This window comes from Salarias fasciatus, chromosome 1, assembly GCF_902148845.1.
Source record: "Salarias fasciatus chromosome 1, fSalaFa1.1, whole genome shotgun sequence".
NCBI classification, from domain to species: Eukaryota; Metazoa; Chordata; class Actinopteri; order Blenniiformes; family Blenniidae; genus Salarias; species Salarias fasciatus.
Window position 1 is genome coordinate 25,665,783 of NC_043745.1, and position 13,916 is coordinate 25,679,698.

Below are 13,916 nucleotides of genomic sequence, written 5' to 3' on the forward strand. Positions count from 1 at the left end.
AAGATCCATGCAGTGACACACTGGAGATGAAGAAACCTCAACATGCGTGCCATCCTCACTGCGGGAGAATAAATATTAAAGTCTCTAATGGCTTTTGGTACAGTCGGTCCCACCGAGCTGCAAAATCACCAGTGCTGTACTGTTTCAGTAGTTAAACACTCAAAAAGTGGCTCAAAGTTCTTTGATAAGAAGCCTGTAAATTTAACAGCTTTCTTCTGTATTAATTAAAAAATAACCTGTTATCTGAATTTGGTAACATTCACACAATACTAGTAAGAGACACATTTGTATTGATGGATCTCATTAGTGTCTGAAGAAAAAAAAAATAAAAGTGCTTTAAGATCCTGATTAAACTCCGTCGTCATATTCAGTGATGGTGCATCACCCAGACGCCTCCGCAATGAGCTCGGTAAGAAGAGCTGGATCCAGTCCTGTGCCTCCTGCGACATTCAGGCTCCTCTCAGCACCTGCGCATGTCCGACGAATCAGATGGAGGGATGTAATGAAAAGAGCGTGCATCGCTCAGAAATGGGCAAAAGGATGAAAGCAGCTCCCGTGATTGATCAACAGCGGCTTGGTTTGAATGAGCTGTGCGGCTTCAGCTGCAACGACGCCCAAGGGAGGGAATGTGCCACACAATAAACTAAACACGCTATTTAGAGTATGGAGTGAAATTAAGCTCATCAATGTTTGGATGATGGGAAAAAAAACCAAAAAACCTGAGCATAAACAGGACACTTTTTTCAAATGCATTACATGAATTCCTGCGAGAGAAGATCTAGTGAGGAAAGGCGCGCCTGCCGGACGAGGTCAAGTTTTTAGTTGAGCGAGGATCAGCTGGAGGTTTTACAATAAACTGTCAGAGTCACATGTAGAGGTCTGAACAGAGCAGGAGGAGGAGGATAAAGAGGAGGGGGACAGGTTAGGATAAAACCACCGTCTTGGTTCCACACTCCAGTTCTTGTGTGTCGCTGTCTGACAGCAGAGGGGAGTGAGTCGGCACGGCAATCCTGTAAGGCAACGTGTCTTTAGTCAGCATCTTCCTGGTGGCAGAAACCAGGCGGGAGTAGTTGTCGGGGTTGTACTCCGGAACGGGAGTCCGTGTGCGCAGCAGAGGCAGGTTGTCCCTGCCGGGCTGGGACAGGAAGAGCGGCGGCCGCCGCTGGCTCTCGCCCTCCTTTACGGAGTCCGGGAGCGGCTTGCGTTTGCTCTCCGGCAGGAGCATGATGCAGAGGACGGAGAGGACGGCGAAGGAGGCGAAGATGACGTGGTGGAGGAAGTAGCCGCCGTTGTTCTGGAGCTCCATGAGGGAGGAGGCGGCCATGCCGACGCAACCCGAGGCCAGCACCAGGCCCAGGCAGCCGCCGCTGGAAGGAGAGAGGCGACACCAAGGAAAGAATTTAAACTAGGAGGCAGCAGGAGGCATTTCGGTGATTTAGAAATCAAATTGGAGCCCGGGAGCAGGTGATTCCTACCTGATCTTTAATAAAAATAGATCACAAATCAAATAAGTGGGATAGAAATATGCATTGGGAGGTTAATCCAGCGTTCGGGCGGATTTTAGAAAGGGATCTGTCTCTGCGTTATCTTGAAAATGGTTAATTTACCAGCAGACACTCACCGAACCACAGTTGGCATCACTTCACTGGCAAAGAAAGCACTGAGCATGGCGAGCGCCTGAGAGAAGAGCAGCCCCACCACGGAGAGCACCAGCACCAGGCCGCCCTGAAGGTCTGAACACAGAAACAACCGTCTGAACCAGAGAGCCTGCAGCGGAGGAAAGCTGAAACAACGTGAGCTGCGGAACCTACACTGTGTGAGGGCCAGCAGCAGCAGCGAGGACAGGCCGGTGACGATGGCGGACAGCAGGAGCATTCCACGCCGCCCAAAGTGATTCACGGACAGACAGATGAAGATGCAGGCCAGCGCTCCCGTCGTCACTCGCAGGAAGTAGCTGAAGTAGAAGTTGGTGGAGTAGCGATGGAGGTTTCTGGTGAAACAGTACTGGATGCCCGTTCCGATGAACCTGGAGAGACGACAGAGAGTCAGGAAATTAACACGGGATTAACGTGTGGATGCTGAGCTGAAGACTTTAGCAATTTTTTTTTAATTTGTCTGTGACAACAACGCATAGAAGTCATTGAGTGAGAGACTGAATTCATCCACTGGAGGACGCGAAGGAGTGTGAGATTCAGAGAGATTTAGTGACATTTAGTGGCGAAGCTGTGAAACTGCGCCTCAGGATCAGCAGAGACTGATTAAAAGAATATGTTTTCCTTTAATTAAAGAAGCGGGATCAGTGCTTTAGATATCAGGTTCTGGATGTGATAAACTTTGTATCTACAAATCAAGCCTCTATGTACCAACTCACAGAGTGAAGCTCAGAATGAGGCAGTTCTTCCAAATGACTCGAGTCTGGCGAAGCACCAGAACTGAGTAGTACCTCGGGCGGCAATCGTCTCCGTAAACCGATTCGACCTCTGTGAACAGAAGAGACACGGGACTGAAGTCGACTTTTCACGTGAAAGAAGAAACACCCAACAAGAAATGATCAACGGCGTCTGGAGGCACCGTTCACAAATTCACAGATCAGTTGAAAGGGCTCACGACCGTTCAGAGCGGTCATCTGGGAGAAACTCACAGAGTTGAACTTTTATTTGTCACATTTCGGACTTCAAATGAACCGACGGCGGGATCTGGATCGAGTTACACAGCTCTATTCAAGATGGAGGAGCGGATTACCCTCAGATTAATGAGCAGGACGCGGCGAAGCACAAAATTATTCATATTTGGAGGTTAGACTGAGGGCAGCAAATATATCAAGACAATTATGGTCTAAACCAATTGGAGCTAAAACAATTAGTCAATTGAGTTTGAATTAAGCAGCAGCTTAATAAATGGGCATGGATGTCGACTTTAATGGCTCTTTTGATGAAACTGATAAAATATGTCTCCATTCATCTGGATTATTATGCAACTTTCTGGAAACAATGCAATCAATAAAAACAATTGAAAGACAAAGCTGTTGGCATTTTTAGCTATTTGCAGTTCATTCTTTTGACTGCTTTTTGCATTTCATGAACAACATTGTATGACAGGGGTCGTTTTCGCTCTTAAAAAGACCACACAAAAAAAATCAGCGTTTCAGTTCAGTTCAGTTCAGTTTAGTGTGTGTGTGTGTACCTGACAGCAGCGTTTCACCCGGGAAGAGCTCGTCCTGCAGACAGACGGCGTTTCTCTTGGAGAACTCCTGAAGGCTCCTCTTCACCTGAGGGATCTGAGCTGTGGCCAGCAGCCAGCGAGGAGACTCGGGGAACACCGAGGAACAGCTGCTCAGAACAACAAGAACAACAACAACACCGTCACCACCGGGAGACGGTAAAACACTTTACTCTTCAGTGACAGTGAGAGAGAAATGGAGAATGCATGTAGAAACTGATTTATTCCCCCCCGTGCACATATGATTTAAAAATAGCCATAAACCAGAGCTTTAAAACTGATTTTAGGTTCAGCGGCATCTAAGTTGTTTTACTACAAACATGTACAAGTTGAGGATTTACAGGCCTCATACACAAACCGGAGTGCACACAATAAATGAATTACACTCAAATAAATCTCACGATAGCTGTAAACATTCTGATATAAATGTACAAATTTAAGTATGCAAAACCAAATTCCATCTCAGACACACACAAGTCATAGAGCTACATTAAGAAACACATCCTGGTGTCCAAACCCAGCTTTCACTGCACTCTTCTGGTCTGAGGTTTGTATTACTTTGTTCCACTTAAAATTAAAAAAAAAAAGAGACTCACTGTAAACATTACAAATATCAACACTTTTTATTGAAAATGTATCCGTTTTTTTCTATTTTGTCATTTTGCAGTGAATCCTCTGTTGGGCCGACTGCGGCCCGTGGGCCGTATGTTGGACATCCCTGCTCTATAAAATATTCAAACTCCAGGCAAAATGAACCAAAGCGTCTCTGAAACAAATATATGGAAAAACATAACACACAATTTTTAATCACAGTTGTCATTTAAGTTGTTGAAACACTTTTTTCATCTCCTCATAGGAACTAATGAACAGACACTAACCGTCAATTTACTGTGTGACTCAGTCTGGGATTTAAAGTCTGATTTAAGGTCTGTGAAATGAGACTGAATGAAGATCAAAAGTGAATCATGCATGTAACAATGTCACACTGGCTCAATAGAATATTAAAAACATGATGTGTGTCGCTTAGTGGTTCAGACGGCGTGAAGATGATGGACGAACGTGTGACTCACCACCAATAGGAGAGCAGCAGCAGCAGGGGCAGGGTGGCCACGGCCTGGAGGACGGGCCAATCGCGGCACAGCGCGGCGACGCCCGGCAACAGCAGCTCGGCGAACACGGCGAAGAAGCCGCTGACCATGGCGACCATGAGGCGGTGGGGGGGGTCGCACAGCTCCAGCCCTGCGACGGCGAGGAAACCCAGATAACATCAAAACACGACGGACACAAAACAAATCCATTGATGTGTTTCCTGTCCGGGACCGCCGCGTCTTTAACGCATGAAAATAAAGGCCGGAGCTGCATCTGCGGGGTCGTCAAAAGGTCAAGTCAACACACAGAGGGCGCCAGTGTTCGTTACATGTCTACAGCGTACGATATTCTTCAGTTTGTGACCTACTTGGCTGCATTACAACAACAACAAACAAAGAGGAAGAGAAGTCAAAGAAATGGAACATCTGAAATGAGGCCGCCTCAATCCCGCAAACGGAAATCTTTCCCTGAAAACGTAAACATCAAGAAAAAGCTTATGATTCAGTACGCATATAAACTGTGCAACAAGAATTTAACATGTTCAGTATCAGAATTATACCGTGAACTTTGTAAAATTTTAAGCTTTAAATGTAACATAACAAAGCATTTCAGTTGTGTTTAACTTTTATTAAATAAATCATTCCTGGACTGGATTTACTGGTTATCTGGTTGGGCAGTCGAATTAAGGGATGATATTGTTATAAGTAAAACAAAACAAAAAAAAGGCAGGAAAACACAATCTAATCCTTTCTCAATAAATTACTGAAGAACACAAAAGGCTTTATGACCCTTTAATACTCAGGAGATATTGACAAGTGCAGCTTCATAATACTTGCAAAAACTATACTATGAAACAAAACTTTTCAAGCATTTTAATGTTAAATTATTCACAATATTAGCTGCAGAGAAACATTCCAAAATATAAAAAATACAACATAAGGACAGATGGTTTTACTATTTTTACAATAAGAGGCCTGAATCGTCTCAATCAGAACCTAAATAACGCTTTGCAACTTTTTTTTATGTTATGAAAGGAAAACACTATCATTTCCATTCAATTCTATTTTCAGATGCACCTTTTTAGAAAACCTCAATTAAAAAATACTACATTTTTTTCCACAGAAAAGACTGTCATCAAATTCTCTCTGCACATGCGGCGATCTTCACATAACGCCAACACGCCATGAGCGAGCAGCTTCCTGTCTGACGTTAAAGGAGCGATTAAACTCAATCCGATCTGCCGAGTTACTCCAGATATTTGTGGAGACTCCAGCTCTTAGGCGCTCACTCACCGCTCAGTGCACCGCTTTGAAAAATAAATATCTGGAGAACACAGTGAATTCTAAACTGCTCATCCCACAAATGCATGTCTCTTACAAATTTACAATATTTATGAGGTTAAAAAAAGAGGCTTCACAAAGGTGGAACATTTAGTGTGAAGAAGTATTTAAAAAAAAAAAGAAAGAAAGAAAAGTTATTTGGTTTTTGTGTTGATTTATGCATTTATCTTTAAATATTCACTGAGTTTGAGATCAAACTAAAAAAGGGGGAAACACCTCAAAGACTGGACCGTCTCCCAGCAAACTGCTCCCTGTATATATTCACTGCCCACACATCAGATACACTTTTAACTCATTAAACAGTCTCTTGAGAAAAGCCACTCTACACCCAGATCCACTGGATTTAATATTCAAGCATGATGAACTTCCTTCTAACTCATCTTCTGATCTCCGTGTGATCAGCTACCGTCCAATATTTATGCTTACTTTTGTTATGAGGACAGTGTATTATTTACATATACTGTACAGAACAGCAGCTCTCTTATAGCATAATGTATTGGCTAATGACCATAAAGCCGTTCAACTGAATCGAATGAGATTAAATTCAGCAGCTCTGCAGCGTTGCTCTGTTCTGCTTTATGCTTTGAGATCTTTAGCAGACACTGCAAGAAACAGCTGAATATCACACACTGCTGCGGGTTACGGCCTCAATAATTGACATGCTGTTGAATTAAAACTGCTCTCCTGCAAATCTGAACCTCGTCACCTCTGAATGAAGAGGCTTTGAGGCGCCGAATGGAGTGCTGACTGAGTGGAGCTTCAGCAACAAACCCTAAAAGCCTCTGACAAGAGTCCAGTAGGATGAAGATCAGTTTAGGAGAGAATCCAGCTGTATGCATGTTTGTGGTGAACTTTGACCTGATTCTCCGTCCTGCCGGGGCGGGAGTGGCCGCGGGGTAAACGGGGAGCTCGCTTCCTGGTCGTCAGTCCGGTACTGCTATTGCTTTCTGCCCTCAGCAGAGGAAGAGGAGGAGGAGGAGGAGGAGGAGGAGGAGGAGGAGGAGGAGAACCAGCCAGGGTCCTCATCCCACCCTGAAATCTGAAAATCTGGACTCAATCTGGCCCTGGCCTCGCAGGAATGTGGGAGTTGTACCACAAATGAAAAACAGAAAAGGTGGGAGTGGGCTTGAGAGAAAAACTGCTGGGATCGCCTCGGAATGCGTGCCATCACGCTGTCACGCCGCCTCGCTCCTTCCAGACCATTTCATGAACTGGCGCACGCAGACAGTCTGTGACGAGATGGAACGAGTGAAGAGATCATGCAAAGGACGCCGAGCATTCGGCTCAGAGACGACACACACATGCCCGTCTCAGCTGTCCTCATAAACAAGGACGACTCAGAGGCGCGAGGAAAGAAACCCCCGGACCACCTGCCGGCTGTCGGTCAGAGCTCACAACACGCCGCAGAAATCCCCAAACAGCTCCTCTGTTTACAGTCGGAAACACGACCCCAGTACAAGTGTTTCATGTTGACAGAAGTTCAGTCGAGCAGCAGTTTCATGATTATCCCATTGACAAAAAACTGAGAATGAAACACACAGCCACTGAACGATACCATCTGTCAGCAAACACCTCAGGGACTGAAGTCCCACTTACAACACAGCCTTTCATGTTATTTTTGCTCTAAATGTTTTTCAATTCACTGTTATTGATGGTGGCAGAGTCCAACACTCAAACTATCGACTGTTTCAGTTTATTCTGGGAAAACGCTGGAGATCACCTCAAAGTCAAATTTAACTTGAAATGATCATGAAGTGACTTCAAGGAAATATATAATTCTAAATTCTACTCCAACTCTTGTTTGGTTGTTTTCAATCTCATTGAGGTTCAAAATCCCTCAGTTACTTCAGTCGGATAGCAAAAAATTCTCACCTTTATCTATCTATCTATAAATAAGTAAATTATTTTGTTTTGCCACAAAACCATATTTCAGCTTTACAACAAAGAGATCTAACATTCTCTTTCAGGCACCCGACTAACGACAAACAAGCTTCACGTCATTCAAAGATGTATTTATGATTTCCTGAAAACATTTTCTAAATGTATTTCTTTGTAGAAAACTGGTTCAACTTTTTTTTTCTGCAAATATTTCCTCATAAGGTTTTCTAACGTCTGTTTCTCACTGAGAAAAAGAATGTGGTCTTATTTCGAGTTTGCTCTGGCTTCCTGCGCCGAGTTTATCCTTGATCCTGCTTGTGTTTTCAGGAGCGCAGGGTGGGGGTCGTAGGTGGGGGGATTCTCCGGTTCGAGTGGGTTGTGTAACTCGATGAACTCAGCTGCGCTTCAGAACGACGCCGACTTTAAACCCAAGACGAGCGGCGATGGGGGCCAGCAGGAGCTCATTCCTGGAGCACCTGTCAGAGCCGACTTTATCTCTGACTGGGGTCGTCAATACTCCACCGGAGAGCTGCTGCGGCTCTCCACACATTCCCCAGTGTGAAGCACAGAGGAATTCAGAGACCCTCCTAAACTGCTGCTGCGCAGTACAGCAGAGAACAGGAAAGACCTGCAGCAGGCGGTAAATAAACCAGGCTTTCATCCATTTTGTCTTCATTTCATCTGATTAAAACCGATTTCTTGAACAAGTTTGAAATCGGACATTAGCTGTTTGCTTTTCCTGAAGGTAAGTTAAGATTATCAACACGAATATAAGTCAGGATTTCTAACTTGCTTCCGAGGCGACTGCAGGATTTTCTTATGTCGTGCTTGATAAAGAGAACAGACAGGTTTTAGTTGTGTTTGTTCAGCAATTACTGCAGAGTGTGAGCGATTCACGACCATACAGCGGTTATCACCACGGCCTTACGGTGACAATATGGGAATTTTATTTCAATAAGAGGGCCTTTTATTTGTGGAGTTTGCACATTCTCATGTATTGGGTTTTTAAGAAATATCGCAGCTTCTTCTCACAATCCAGAAAACATGATTTCAGGTGAGTCAGATTGTCTGTTTCTCTCTAACCTGCCTCTCGTTTCACTTTGTGAACCTGACTTTCAGGAGCAGAAGACACAGAGACGGAATCTCAGTCTGATTTCTGGTGTTTTCCCAGGAGGAAAACTCAATTCAAAGAGCATGACGGCGTTTTGATTAGCGCTGCAAATCACAAGGATGCCGTTTGTAACCTTAACGTTACATAAGCAGCACTAACATTATGAAACCTCCGCAGAACATTTGATTTTCTGGAAGAGAAAATGTATGTGTCTTTATAACCCCTCAGCAAAAACACTCCTCAGCTACAGAAGGAAGGGATCAGGAATACAGAGCAATTAAATGTTGCTTGACAGCTATGTGTAGTCAAGTTTTTTTTTTTTAATTGCAAACCAGCTTTGCATTCTTCTACTTGATTTTCCATTTTTTTGTTTGACTACATTAAGATACATAAGAAACTGTTGCTTTTCTTGCTCCCAGTAGAAACTGACGGCCCAATAAGGCTGCAGGGGTCTGTGTGAGGAGGAGACGGATACTCACTGGCGATGTACGAGGACACAAACACCCCGGCCAGCATGGCGCCCTGCGCCAGCCGCAGCAGCAGGAAGATCACCACGCTGCTGGACAAACACACGGCCACTCCCAGCAGACTGGACAGGCTGAGCGACAGGAGGAAACCTCGCCGGCGACCCAACCTGGGAAACACACAACGTCTGGTCAGCCCTCAAAGATACACAACGAATGAAGTGAAAATGGTTTACATTTGAACCGTCACTGCTGCTGCTTACCAGTCACACAGCGTTCCAAGAACCACATATCCCAGAATCCATCCTGTCATGAAGCAGATATGCTGCATGGGGATTTTCCAGTAGTCGTCACAGACCAGGTTCCACTGTGGCAGAAGAGAGAGGCGCTGGCTGAGACACATCCAGAGATGAAAGCAGAGCTCGACTCTCTGGAGTAGTAACTGACGCTGTTTTTATCAATGAAAATGTTTCCGGGTTGGTGTTTAATCCAAATTCTTTTTTTTTTTTTCAATTTTATTTTTTCAAAATTTCACACATTTTTAAAACAGAAACAGTAACAACAAAGAACCAGAGGTGTACACAACAATACAGGAGATCATACAAATTCAGGTCTCTTAGGTAAAACATACATTAACCATTTTGTCCATACTTTATTAAACTTATTCAACTGGAGTTTCTTATGAAATGTTATTCGTTCCATTACAAATATTGAATAGATAACATCATGTCAGTCATTCAGGTCAGGGCAAACGCAATTTAGCCATTTCTTAGTGATTGCTTTTAGAGCTGCCAAACTCAGTATGCCGAACAGATGTCTAGTCTCCTTTCGCATATCAGTAGAATGTAAACATCCAAATAGTAACTCATCCCAATGTAGTGAGTGTAAGTTTAATATGGATTTTATCTCTATTTGAACCAACTTCCAAAAAGTTTGTATTACTGGACAAGACCGGAACAAATGGTATTGTTTTACATCATGTGCACCACAATGTCTCCAACAGCTTGAAGAACCTGAAAAGTGAGCAGTTTGTGTATCTACAAAGGCTCTTCCAACCAAAGCATCTCCATAGATTAGAACTAGTAATTTTCCATTGAAAGGCACAATGATTTAACCAAATCTCATCCAATATTTGCACATTTGCTTCCTTTTCCCATTTTTGCTTTAAATAATTTGTATTTGACTTATTTAGCTCTTGGAAACCTTTATACAATCTTGAAATCAATTTAAGACCTGAATCTGCTATGTAAGTGTTTGTAAAAATCTTTAGAATTGGTATTTCAAAAACATTCTTATTTTTTGGCAAAAAAGTATGTATATGGTGACGTATTTGTAAAAACCTAAAGAAATCACTGTTATGCACTTGGTGGTGTTTAATCCAAATTCTAATAAAAAGTCTGGACAGTTTATTACAAAATAAATCAAAACTAAATCAAAGTCAGCAGCACTGCTGATCACAACAGCTCTGGTTTTTCTTTTCTCTACAGTGTTATTGTTCAGACAGGACGACCAACCCAGAGTACCAATATCAGCTGAAAGCCAACGACTGACCAAGGAATTCAAACCAAAATCTTTGTCCATCGTGACCCAAGTATCTGTTTGTTCAGACGGATTCATACAAAAATCATAGAGATGTGAATAACTTCCCTACTTTATGAAATAACATTCAGATAATCAAAAGGGCTTAAAAGGCCGCGGGAACAGATCGTCTCCAACGTGCATTTATCATAATGGCGCTGAGCAGCATGGGGAGAACAGCAGGCGGACAGTCCCGCCACAAACAGAGAGATTTCTGTGAGGGAGCAGGAATGAAGACCACGCTGATCCTAAGTGAATTAAGATGCCTGCTGACAGGGTGATTACATTACAACAAAGTAGCTGCCAGCAGCTCCACATCTGGCTAATACTACATGCTGTCTGCTGCTTCTCATACCCTCTGCTGAGTTCAGTTTGAAGGAGCCAAACCATCCAAAAACAAATCAGATAGAGCGTAAAGTCCACAAAATCCAATCAGAATCAAACAGAAGCTCCAACAGCAGCAACTAGTGAAGCCAAAGCCAGACAACTTTAAACTCCTCCGACAGAGGACCGTAACGAGACTTTCCAGGGTAAACGTCATGAGAGGAAAACTCTGAAAGAGACACCGGCTGATTATCATCACTCTGGAGTTTCAGTTTATGTGCCCCCCGACAATTGCCTCTCTCTTTTCCAAATTTACAATTGGTATCATATTCTTAGTAACCGCACACTGAACATTTAGAAGTTTAATAAAATTAACTTTTCAAAACATGCGATTGGATTTTTATTGGTGTGGTAAAAAAAACAAGTCAAAAGGTTTCCGACTTTCTAATGAGACAACATCAAATAAAGAAATAAAAAAAGCTTTTCTAGTAGAGGCTGGATTGATGGATCATGTGAAGCTTTAATGAATTTATGCTGTTCTGGTTATGAATGAAACAGCGGTGTTGTAGGGGGTCTTCAGTCATGTGCTTCATCTGATGTCAGTAGATTAATCACTTCACCTCTCCTCGGATGACTTTAAGAGACAGGACTCTCCAAAAGCACCAAACAATTCCACTGTGGCATGCTGGGAACAGCTAAACATGACGAAATGAAAACTGCTTCCTAAAAGCATCTTCTGTGGATGAAAAGAAGCGGAGCAGGAATGTCTCACTCGTACGCTTCCTTGTGTGTTTTGACTCACGGCTGCCTGAGCCCAGCCGTCCTCAGGAGAAACTCAGCAGCCACAGCTCACTGCAAGAACCCTCACTTTTATTCTGCCAACTAAAAGTTATATTTTCACTTTTATCTCCCACCGATCTTTATTCTATAATTTTACCGAGTAACGACTCTCTAGTTCAAACAGATTAAAGTATACGGAGCGATGAGCCTTGCTGTTGAGACGCTGTTCAATCTGGAGCTTTGTTGCTGACTTTGGGTTCACTTCAAATATCTACAAGGAGGAAAAAAAAACTAGTGCATGTCAACTTGTGCCTATATTTGAGCATATTTACTGATTTTACTTTTACTGCAAACATAATAGATAAAAACAAAATGAGTATAAAGAACACAATGAAAAATAAAACTTGAAGATGCGCAAAAAGGAGCAGAAAGAAGCACAAGCTGATCAGACCCTGCAGCCTCTCCAGTCGGTCTGCTTGCATTCTCTTTGTTTATTGTTTTAAATGGTGTTAAAGGTGATATAAGACGACTAATGCAACATGTAGAGTCTCCAGTGACTTTCTGAAGCTGGCCTGATGGTGAGTGAGTGTCTAAGGTGGTCCTGTGGCGAGCTGGTGCTTTGCTCAGGCTTCGCTCGGCCTTCCATCTGCTTCGACGGTTAACGTTGCGCCGACAGATCTGAACAACACAAACCACTGAGCTACAGGACTCCGTCATGTTACCCCACGTCTACGTTAACGCCATTGTACTCTAAACAGTTTTTCCGCAAATTCAACTTTCCCATTGTCCCTGAGAGGCTGTCACGGACAGAGGAAGCCGCTGCTGTCGCAGGGTTTCAGGAAGGAACAGGGGAGCTTCGAGCTTCCTGACAGCTCAGAGTGTCACAGAGGAAAGGAAAAGGAGAAAAGGCCTCGCTGCTGTTTCCTTCAAGTCATGAAACATGACAATAATCTGAGGGCGGTAATGACTCCCAGTGGCCCGTCCTCGCTGTCGGAACACTGCCGACAGCTTTCATGCATCACGCTACATTGGAAATGTACTGTGGACGTGAGGAATGTCTCTATTTTTAAGATTTGCAGGGCGAGAAGACTCCAGTTGCACAAGAATGATGGAAACAACCCTGAAAGCGAGGAGACTGCTCTTTACATACACAAGTTACACAACAAGATGCAATCAGGTAAACAGTTTGCTTCCAGGCTGCACTTGACAGGAAACCCTGAGCTTTAATTGGATGCAAATCACCACCGCTCCCCTGTTTCTTAAACAATTGCATAACATCTGTTTGAGATAGAGAAGCCTGCAGGAGAGTGAGAGTGACAGAAAGTCGGAGCTCCTCCTGTTGAAGAAGAGTCAATATTGACTGAGAGCTGCTGGCAGACCAGCTTCCAGAGGAGACGAGCCAACCCGGTTCAGCAGCAACACCGGAAACAACACCCGGAGGAGTTTCTTCTATAATTCAGGCCTCTTTCAGTGAGTCTCACCTCGGTGACAAAGTTGCTGGTCAGCCCCGCGGAGGTGATGTACTCCCAGCCGCGCGTGCAGGCCACCCTCTCCCGGGGCGCGCGCTCCGACAGGTCGGAGGAGTTGTGCGGGTACTTGAAGAGCTCGCAGTGGCTCAGCCTGGAGCCCTCCACCCGCGGGATGGTCAGGTTCAGGTAGCCCTGTCCGGAGAAGTTGCTGAGGAGGAAGGAGGCGGGCAGCAGCTCGGGATCCGGCTTGCAGTGGTACGACTCCGGGATGAGGGTGTAGAAGACGTCGCAGTAGAGATTCAGCATGACGGCGAAGTTCGGGAACCAGCTGAACACCACCACGACCCGGTTGTAGCGGCCGTAGCCGCCGGTGTGGGGGAAGACCTTGGCCTCGTAGTCCATGTGGAGGCGCGAGGCGGTGGACGCGGATGGTCCGCTTGACATTTCACGCGGCGACTGCGCGCAACAGGCTGCTGCAGGTGGAGGAGAGGAGGAGGAGGAGGAAGAGGAGGAGGAGGAAGGCTCAGGGGCGGGTCCACCTCGTCACTGACCTGATCCCCCCCCCAGCTATACTGTAGTGAGTCAAAAACAACACTGATGTTTGAGGGTGAGGGTGAGTTTGAGCGGTCTGGGGTCAAGAGATTAATGCAGACATTAATCACAT

General features: G+C 44.5%; 1 protein-coding gene across 1 annotated transcript; it reads right to left on the reverse strand.

Annotated features, from left to right (window-relative positions):
• Positions 1-353: 353 nt before the first annotated feature.
• On the reverse strand, positions 354-13,696 carry slc22a31 (solute carrier family 22 member 31). Its single transcript, XM_030090794.1, has 9 exons — positions 13,265-13,696; positions 9,365-9,468; positions 9,117-9,271; positions 4,290-4,458; positions 3,184-3,329; positions 2,372-2,480; positions 1,812-2,026; positions 1,622-1,733; positions 354-1,367 (listed from the first exon to the last, which is right to left on the reverse strand). Exons 1-9 carry the CDS (start codon positions 13,694-13,696, stop codon positions 923-925), a joined length of 1,887 nt encoding a protein of 628 aa, XP_029946654.1. The 3' UTR covers positions 354-922.
• Between the last annotated feature and the right edge of the window lie 220 nt (positions 13,697-13,916).

Bases quoted from the DNA above. Each gene is read 5' to 3' on its own strand.
- slc22a31 (XM_030090794.1), bottom strand. From the start codon at position 13,696: ATGTCAAGCGGACCATCCGCGTCCACCGCCTCGCGCCTCCACATGGAC. The intron at 4,459-9,116 runs GTGAGTATCCGT...TCGCCGTCGCAG, and splicing joins TGTGTCCTCGTACATCGCCA to GGCTGGAGCTGTGCGACCCC. The intron at 1,368-1,621 runs GTGAGTGTCTGC...CTCTCCTTCCAG, and splicing joins GTGATGCCAACTGTGGTTCG to CGGCGGCTGCCTGGGCCTGG.